We start from the raw sequence: 9,429 nt of genomic DNA on the forward strand, positions 1-9,429 counted from the left end.
GCCCCTGGAACCTGTCCCCAGGCTCTTTTCAGGGGCCTTTCTGTTTAATTTCACCTTTCTGTTGAAACGGTGACCCACTGCCCTTCCCAGCCCGGACACTGCAGCCCTGTCCCTCCCGCCGCTCAGCAGATCACGTGGTGGAGCGGTGCTCTCCAGGAGCGCGGCCTCGCAGCAATTGGTCCCTGCTCCGGTCCTGGGCACACCCATTGGCTGCCCTGGGTGTTCACGTGAAAGGGGGTCGGGGATGGCATCCCGAGAAGGGAGAGGTGGCAGGAAAGTTAAAGGGAGCAACACTGCAGCTGGGAGCCCGAGTCCCAGGTGGCGGGGAGCCGGGAGGAGGCGAGCGGGGTGCTTGAGTACGGACATATGCGGCCGCCGGCGGAGGGCGCGGACCTGAGTCTCGGCCCCCGCTGCTGCTGTCGCACCGGCTGCTCCAGCCAATCTAGCACTGATGGAGCCGCAGGCTGGCGCCTCTGCACCTCGGGGCTTATGAGCTGTACCAGGTAAAGTCCTCCCCAACACCCTGGAGTCCGAGCGCAGGGCGGCAGCACGGCGGCGAGGGGCGCGCAGCGGAGACCCTCTTTGGTTCCGGCCATCTACACTTTCTCCGTCCAACTTGCAGTTTTCCTCTTGGGTGGAACAGTCTAGACAGGCTCCGGGAAGCTGTTGCTTCCACGTGGAGCGGGCAATGCGGGGACGAGAGGTGGGATGGAACTTGACCGGAGCCGCGTTTTCCACCGAGGTGCGGTCTCCGCCAGACTGGGACTTCAGATACCCTTGCCCTCTATTGTCCCTGGAGTGTGTCTCCGGAGTTGGGCGGTGGGGTCTGGAGCACAAGAAAAAGTCGATTCGTCTCTCTCCGGACTGGGTTCACCGTAAAACTCAAAGAAACACACTTGATAGTCTCTCTGGCCACCGAGGGAGATGACACAGTGAGCGCCGCGGTGGTCGAGGTCTCGCGAAGCCGAGTCCCCTCTGGCCTCAGGTTCCCAGACTGCGGCTGTTTCGGGCCGGCTGGGAAGAGGCGGCCGCGTGGGGACGCTCGCGCGGCGCGGCCAGAATTGCCCCGCCACTCCGCCCTGGCGTAATAACTTGGGCTCCTCCTACGGGAACCAAGCGTAGTCCGGTGGCCGCGGCCTCCCCTGCCACCTCCCTCTGAACTCTCCGATGAAGCAGCGAGCGAGCTGGGGAGGGGGCTCCCCCTTGGCCCCAGAGGTGGGTTGTGGAAGGGCTTGGGGTGGGGCAGAGGATTGTAGAAGGGCTTGGGGTGGGTCAGAGAAGGGTTTGGCTGGAATGACCTGTAGGATCTTCCAGCCTAGATGTTCCACTCTTTTGAACACAGAGAAAGGTGTGTGGGAGGGATTCTCTGCAAAAGAGGTAATAGAGGGTCCAGAACGACGTATCAGAAGCTCGGGGCTCATCATGGCATCACTTCCTAGAGAAGAGGAGGAAAATTGAAGAGAGAGTTGACTTGGGAACTTGGAGAGTTTCTAGAAGGTGTTGGAGCCTGTGGTTTCTGTGGCCAGGCCTCCCTGGGAATACCAGGGTCCAGGAGAAGAGAGCACCAGGGCTTTGAACTGGGGTGCAGAGGAGAGAGGAAATGGTTCATTTGGCAGGGTTGTCCAGGAGCCAAACCTGGAGGAAGCCAGCTGGAGGCCTTACCACAAAAGTGAAGTTGAGGTGTTGACGGAAAGTTAGTGGGATGAGAAGAACCATCAGGCACTTTTGGCAACCACGAATGTCAGAGCCAGAAGGGCCCTCAGAGGAGAAAGCTAGAGCCCAGAGACTTTGAGTGACTTGGAGCAAGTGGTACAGCTAGGCAGTGGCATGTCCAAGCCCGCACTCCGTGTTTCATGCGTGACATTTTTAGACGGCAGGGACTGTGCCATTTTAATTTATCTCCTTTCTGTAATGTACAGCCTCTTCCAGAGATAGTCATCTCAAAGATGCTTTGGATGGTCTGACAAGATACAGGAATCCAAGTGGCTTTTAAGGCTATGAATAAGGGCCCCATTGTTAGAGTACAAAGAGAAGGATGTCAGCTTTACTCATACTGTGCCAACCGAACCTTTTGGGAGGGGATAAAGGTATACTGAAGGGGTAAATGGCCAGGTTTTTAGAAAAATTATGAACAGTTGTGACTGCTTACCTAATGTAGTTTCAGTGTTCCTGGTGCAGGGTGGGGGAGCATTGGTCCATCTTATTTGTCTGTCTTCACTTATCAAAGTGAAAGACAATGGAGGGGGAAATACAGAAATATCTTGGTCTCAAGACAAAAAAGAGACTTCCTATAAAAGGCATGGCTAGAAAGTCAGTTGGTCAGCTGACACTTTGATGGTCAGGGGGTTATTTTCTCTACAAGCCTACAGTTTTCATTAGAAAAGTCACTAGGACATCTAGCTCCAGCCACCTGTCTTCAGGTGGGGTGTGTTCTTTGTCATTAGTGGAACAGGGAAAACCTTCATGCAGATCCATCTGTGCTCTCTGATTTTCCTGGGGTGTTGGGGTTCGCCTGCTTTTGACCAGGAACACTGAAATCCACCCCTGGGCACGGCCCAGGCCCTAACAGGGCCAATGTGAACCCAGGTACCTATTTGGAAGCAAAGTGTTTGAGCATCCATGCTGGTCTGAGTAGCAGCCACTCATGCTCTCGTGATCCTGTCCTGCCATGAACTGGCATCCAGCTCCTGTGTCACACTGGGTCCAATGTGTGTGTTGTTCAGTTTTTACTTCGGGCCAGCCTCGGTGACTGACATTCCCTGGTCCGGGTGGGAAAGGGCTGGAGCGGCAGCGTGTCCGTCTGAAGTGGCCTGCGGTCCAGCGGGGCTCATCCTGGGCTGGGACTGGTCTTTCTATGCCATGCAAGCATCCAATGCCCGTCCAGGCGCCTTCCCTCCGGGGACTCAGGAAGCTAGTACCATGTTGCTAGGACAGTTTCTGGGTGATGGTCACCCCTGTGACAGTCCACTGGGGAATTCCTGAGCAATGCGTGAGGAATGCCTACACCAAACCAGCACTTGGGTGACTGAATCTTGGAGAATGTTTCAGTTAGTAAAACTGGAATCTACATGTGAGGGTAGGCAGAGTGGCCAACGGTCAGATCCTATCTTAGACGGAGGCCACAGGGGTGAATGTCCAGTTGTGGTGACACTGAGAAAGTGAAGGGGTGCTGGGCAGGGTGGCTTGTGCAACCCCCCTGGGGCAGTACCCTTGGGTCCACGGGTAGTTAACCTTGCTTTTGCCTTTCGTGGAAGAACGTTGCAAAACTGATTAGGCTCTAGAAAGTGCCAGTGGAATTGTTTAACTAGCTCTGGCTACTACTGGAACCTCGCCACCTGACCCCCAGTTCCACTAGTTTGTACAGCTTGGTGCTAAAAGGGATCCCGGGCAGATTTCCACCTCTGAGTCCAAACAGTGTAACTTAATCAAATCTCCATTCTTCAACTGATTCCCCTACTTTAGAACTGTTTCCACACTATCTCAGGAGTTTCCCAGCCTTTTGTTAATGAGCTGTTTTGATGTCGTGTGGGAAAGCACAAACGAGGTTGGCTGGCTGGGCAGAGGGAACTTGCAGCTGACCTTGTGCTGACTCAGGCAAGGAGGAAGCTGCTGTGGCCAAGGAGGAAGCCCCCCTCCCTCCATTCATACTCGGGTTGTCAAGAGTGGGCAGAGTGGGAGGGGCTGTGATACAGGGCCTTGCCCCCTGCTTGGTTTTTTCATTCCCATTGAATAAAAAACAAACCAACAAAAACTACCTGTGTTGAAGTTTAGAGCTGAAGAGGTAATTCTAGTACATTCTAACAAAGTTTTGCAATGGACCAGGGAAAAACTTAGTTCAACTATTTCGTAAGTTAAGGGCTTTTTTGTTATGTAGTTTTTTTTTTTTTTTTTTTTTCATTGAACCTGTTGGTCAACACTCTTAAAAGGTATTGTGCACAACTCAGTTGGAACACTCCTTTCCAGAACAATCGCAGGGGTATAAGAACAGATAGTAGAAAGCTAATCGCCCTTATCATTTTGCTCATTTGACTTTGTTACAGAGGAAACATAAGACAAATACCCTCTAAAATGAATGTTTAGATAACTACCTTATAGCTGTAAATTATTGTTTTATTTGTCTCAGAATGCGTATGTTTCTCCAGTTGGTCATCGCTAAGTGGTTCCTGCATCCTAGGGAAGTGCTGTAATTCTTTTGGAAAAATTCTTTTGATCAAACCGTTATGTCTTTGTCCTTTCTCATGGTTTTCACTGTCTTTGGTTAACCAAAATCATAAGGTAAAAATGAGATAGTATTTATTGGACCTAAGCAGTGGTCCCAGCTCTGAGCAACATTTTGGACAAAGGTTGCTGTCACTTCTCCTTAATTAACTACCCACCGCCCTGCCACCTCCGCTGTGGGGTGGGAACTGGGGGAGGCCTGAGAGCAAGCACCCCAACACAGCGCCGCACACCGACCTCCCTGCCGTAGCGAGGGGGGCATGTCTGGGAACTAACCGGTTCCTGCATTCTGTGATTCTCAGACTGGAGAGTTTAAACCTGGCTTCATCTCTGACTTCTCAATTAGCCCATTGTAACTGTCAAATCAGAACATGAATTTGCCATAATAATTAGAAAGCTAAAATTTGCCCAGCTTTATTGAGGGAATTGTGCTGAGTGTGATTTTGGCAAATCTTGAAATAGTTGAGGGCTGTGGGGTTTTTTTAGATTCACTTTATTCTGATTATGGAAGGGATATTAATTTAGAAAATGTAAGCAAGAAAACAAATCTCCGGAAATCACATCAACAGGATATTCTGACAGATTTGAGTGTATCTCTAGTCCTTTTTTTGTGAATATGCATAATATACTATTTTTGCCCACGGGCCTGGTGTCTGTGTATAGTTTCATCCTCTCCATTTTTTACATTAACATTTTTAGTGCCGTTCAAATCTTTCTCCAAATAGTGGTTTGATGATGATATAAAATTTTATCCCATGGATGTGGTACACTTGATTTTTTAACTCAATACCTGTTATTGGCTATTTTATTATTTTCTCACCCTTCCCCCTGTAATGTTGTCGTTGAACATTTTACTGCATTTAGTGCATTCCCCTCCATGCATTTTTATTATTTCCTTAAGATAAAGACCTGCATGTGATATTAGAACCAAAAACAATAAGAATATTTAGAAAAGTTTTACTAATTTGGATTAATACAGGTATTTGTATCATCTTTTAAAATTCTGACCTAATTCAGTAGGTAAAAATGGGCATTGTTTCCTAATCTAATTTTCTTAAATTACTTACAAAGTTGGACATTTTGCATATTTATGAGCCACTTTTAAATTTCTTCATGAATTTCCTATGCATGCCTTCTTATTTTTGTATGTGAAATACTTGACATTGTTATTGTTTTGTAAGACTCTTTACATATTAAGGCACTAACCCTTTGCTGTCATGATTTTTGTAGTATGTTTTTCAAGTGTGTCTTTAATCTTTTGATTAAGCTTTTTTTTCACTTAAGAAAAATACAGTATTCGTAAGTCAGATTTAACCTAATCTTTAGAATGATTCTGTTTGCTGTTATTCTTATAGAGGCTATTTTCACTGTAGCAAAAAAACAAAAATTCACCTATATGAAAAGTTTAAAAGTACTAACCTGCTGTTTTTTTAAAGAAAGGTATACTGGGTTATAAAAACCTACTGTACATTTAATAAAAGTAGGTTTGTGTTCGTCTACACTATTCGAGTCCAGTATACATCGAAATGTCTGGCATGTAGTCAACACTAATCCATATTTATGGGATGAATCCATTTCTTTCTATTTAACTAAAGCCGCATCTACCAAAGTATGTACCTCAGAACAAGTATCCTGCTTGATGCTCCACAAAAAGGGTTCCCTAGTCAGATAAGTTTGGGCAGTTCTGCAAACAGTCTGCGCTGTTATTGATCCTCATAGCAGATCATTACAGAAAAGCCTATAAACTTAGTGTTACAACCAGTGGTTCCATACTTGTTGTTTGTTTGTTTTGACCTTGGACCTCTTCCTCCCCACCCCCACTCCACACTCTTCATCTCCCTTGAAACCAAGGTCGGGCTGGACCACAGCGGAGTTGAAACTGAGCTATGGCCCTGTGGACAGAGAGGAAGGAAAGCAACATCAGTCTGATCTCATTGCTCTTTCTTTCTTTGCCCCTTTTGCCAGGGTTCTAGCCTATTCCCCTGACCCAACGATGGCTGTGGAGATAGAGTGCAGGTACAGCTGCATGGCCCCTTCCTTGCGCAGAGACAGGTTTGCCTTCAAGATCTCATCGAAGCCGAGCAAACCTCTGAGGCCTTGTATCCAGCTGAGCAGCAAGAATGAAGCCAGTGGAGTGGTGGCCCCCGCCATCCAGGAGAAAAAGGTGAAAAAGCGAGTGTCCTTCGCAGACAACCAGGGGCTGGCCCTGACAATGGTCAAAGTGTTCTCGGAGTTTGATGACCCATTAGATATTCCGTTTAACATCACCGAGCTCCTAGACAACATTGTGAGTCTGACGACAGCAGAGAGCGAGAGCTTTGTGCTGGATTTTCCTCAGCCTTCTGCAGATTACCTAGACTTCAGAAACCGGCTTCAGACCGACCACGTCTGCCTGGAGAACTGTGTGCTGAAGGACAAAGCAATCGCAGGCACAGTGAAGGTGCAGAACCTCGCGTTTGAGAAGACGGTGACAATAAGGATGACATTCGACACTTGGAAAAGCTTCACAGACTTTCCCTGTCGGTACGTGAAGGACACCTACTCTAGTTCAGACAGGGACACGTTCTCCTTTGACATTCGCTTACCTGAGAAAATCCAGTCTTACGAAAGGATGGAGTTCGCTGTGTGCTATGAGTGCAACGGCCAGACCTACTGGGACAGCAACAAGGGCAAAAACTATCGGATCACGCGGGCGGAATTAAAATCCACGCAGGGGACAGCCGAATCCCACAATGGACCAGACTTTGGAATATCCTTCGACAACTTCGGAAGCCCTCGCTGTTCCTATGGTCTGTTTCCAGAGTGGCCTAGTTACCTAGGGTACGAAAAGCTAGGGCCCTACTATTAGTGACTGGGAGGTCCCAGCAGGTGCAGACAAGCCTAGCCGCCCTCACGGTGGGATGGAGATGGAAGCCAAGAGAATAGCTGAACTGCCATTAAGCACAGTTTTTGAAAAGAAAGGATCCTATGCAGTTTTCCCTTCAACCAGCAAGTCCAGCCCGGCCTAGATCACAGAACTGGCTTCACGCTCAGAGGGGCTTTGGTGTGCTGGCACCTGTGGCAACCACAGCATCTGGCTGGGCAGGATGGTGCCAGAAAGGGCCTGGACAGGAACCAGGCTGCAGGCTGTGCTGGTGAGACTGGAGCATGGTGGCTTCATAACGATGCAACTTGGAGGGTGCCCGGGCTGGGTGGAAGAGCCACTTGGGAAAGTCAGTCACTTGCATGTCACTGTCCCCAGCCACCATGTGGATCCTGGCTGCTCGTCTTTGGGTGTTCTCCACCCAGCCAGGCCTTTCCTGCCTGTTGCTGCTGTCCCACGTCCATGTGTTCTGCATACTTTGCGCGCATTTTGTGTGTGTGTGTGCATGTGTTTTTCTTCAACAGTTCGCCTGATGTTCAGGAGAAGATAAGAAAGGGAAATCAGCCTGTGAGATGGGCACTTCCCCTTTCTGACCCAAAGTAACTGGCTTCTGGTCAGTGGTATAGACTGTGTCTGTGACAGCAGGACAGTCATGAGTGGGACACTTTTGGCTTCTCCTCTTGGCTTTTGGGGGAGCTTGCTAAGTACTCAGTCTTAACCTGCGTCACCAGATGGCTCAATGACAGGGGTGCCTTCGGAAAATGTCTGCTTTTCTTCTGGCTGTGATTTACAATGTCCAGGACACTTTATACGCACCCAGGGGCTTTGATTTGGGTGTTCTTATTTATGGCACGTGAGTATGGTTACGTGAAGCGGGAGGGGAGAAAAACCGAAGTTCTCCTACGTATCGCAAGTCTGAAACGTCGGATGTCGGTTGCTCTTCAGCGTGTTGGACTGAGGGATTACAAACCCTCACCGTTGTGAGACCCCGAGACTTTGACTGTCAGAGGGCTCCCCAGACCCTGGGACTTTCCCCGGGTGGGACTGGTTTGTACTTGGGGTGGTTTACAATATTTTTACATATGTATTTGTAGAAGGTGGAGGGGGGGTTCTGTTTTGATTTTGTTTTTGGAGATTAAACAACACTCTCAGTTTCCTTTTGCCTGATTTACTCAAGTGAGGTTTCCTGAAGGGAGGCAGGAGGCAGAGACTCAGCCCCTGGACTCTGGCAGCGAAGACTGACCTTCCGTTTGCATTTTCCAGGTCACTTAGGAAGGGTGTCCCGCTTCTGTGTGGATGAGCGTCAGGCAGGGACAGAGTGTCTGGCTTGGCTCCTGGAGTTTGGTGGTGGGTTTTTTTTGTTTGTTTCTTTTATGAACTTTAAAATGTTTTGACTTTTAAAATGCTCTTTAAGTGGTGTTTGATGTAATTCTTCTTCCTAAAAAAGGCTGTTAGTAGTCTGCAATCTAGTGCTTTATTCTCTATGCTTCTGCCAGGTGGGCAACCCTGAGGGATTCCGGGATAATAGAATTTATGGGAAAATCACATTCGTCTTGTGCTGAAGTTGGACAGAACTGTGATTTATCTAAGCGTATCTCACATCAAGTACACAGAGAGTACTTTGTGTTACAAATCTTGTTGATCAGAGCCATTAAGAGTGTAAATCTAAACTGAATGGAAGAAAAACTGATTTTATATAGGTCATGAATTGATTTTGGCTTAAGGAGTCCCCTCCCTTCCCCTCCCTTCCCGGACAGGTGTGAGCTGCACTCGAACGTTACCAGACTAAAGGTAGTGAGATCATTCTGTGTGCCTGAGAAAAATGCCTCAAGTGATTTCTCTATGGTTTTCAATAATATAGTGATCCCAAGACATTCCTGTGTCAAAATTTGAAATAGGGTGATTCTGTGATAAGTATCTCTAAGTATCTCTTTTAGAACAGCTGTAAACCCTCCTTTTCCCCTTGTTGAGTCCCAGCCCTCCCCTGCCTTTTTTTTTTTTTTTTTTTTTTTTTTTGCTGGCGGCTCTGGCTGCAAGCCCCCCAGCCTGTGCACCTGGGACCCTCACCCACCAGGCAAGTCCTCACCCTCTCACAAAGACCCCACTCCGACTAAGGAGTCTGGTGCCCAGCTCCCCCATCAGCATTGCCATTCAGTGAGCTAGGAGCCTCTGAAGAATACCAGCCCCTGTTTACCAAGCAGACTTTCTCCTTCTGTCCCAGTCTCTCCCTGATTGTCACCAGATGGCCTCAAGAACTGCCTGAATGGAACCTCTCATTTCGTAGGTCTCCATCAGCTCACAGGTCTCCACGCTTTAGAGAGAGGCAAGTTTCCAGATTGTAGACCTCC

The 9,429-nt window shown here is 48.4% G+C and overlaps 1 protein-coding gene across 2 annotated transcripts; it reads left to right on the forward strand.

Moving 5' to 3' along the window:
• Nucleotides 1-234: 234 nt before the first annotated feature.
• On the forward strand, nucleotides 235-8,235 carry PPP1R3B (protein phosphatase 1 regulatory subunit 3B). Of its 2 annotated transcripts, none has more exons than XM_037128741.2 (2): nucleotides 235-503; nucleotides 6,184-8,235. In XM_037128741.2, the coding sequence occupies exons 1-2, from the start codon at nucleotides 367-369 to the stop codon at nucleotides 7,064-7,066; spliced, it is 1,020 nt and encodes a 339-aa protein (XP_036984636.2). In that variant the 5' UTR covers nucleotides 235-366; the 3' UTR covers nucleotides 7,067-8,235. The 2 variants fall into 2 exon arrangements, with proteins under 2 accessions (XP_036984636.2, XP_036984637.2); XM_037128742.2 differs by lacking the exon at nucleotides 235-503 and adding an exon at nucleotides 532-1,215.
• Nucleotides 8,236-9,429: the final 1,194 nt, after the last annotated feature.

The sequence above is a fragment of the Artibeus jamaicensis genome, unplaced genomic scaffold (genome assembly GCF_021234435.1).
Source record: "Artibeus jamaicensis isolate MK-2021 breed Jamaican fruit bat unplaced genomic scaffold, CSHL_Jam_final scaffold_833, whole genome shotgun sequence".
NCBI lineage: Eukaryota > Metazoa > Chordata > Mammalia > Chiroptera > Phyllostomidae > Artibeus > Artibeus jamaicensis.

Bases quoted from the DNA above. Each gene is read 5' to 3' on its own strand.
- PPP1R3B (XM_037128741.2), top strand. From the start codon at position 367: ATGCGGCCGCCGGCGGAGGGCGCGGACCTGAGTCTCGGCCCCCGCTGC. The intron at 504-6,183 runs GTAAAGTCCTCC...CCCTTTTGCCAG, and splicing joins GGGCTTATGAGCTGTACCAG to GGTTCTAGCCTATTCCCCTG.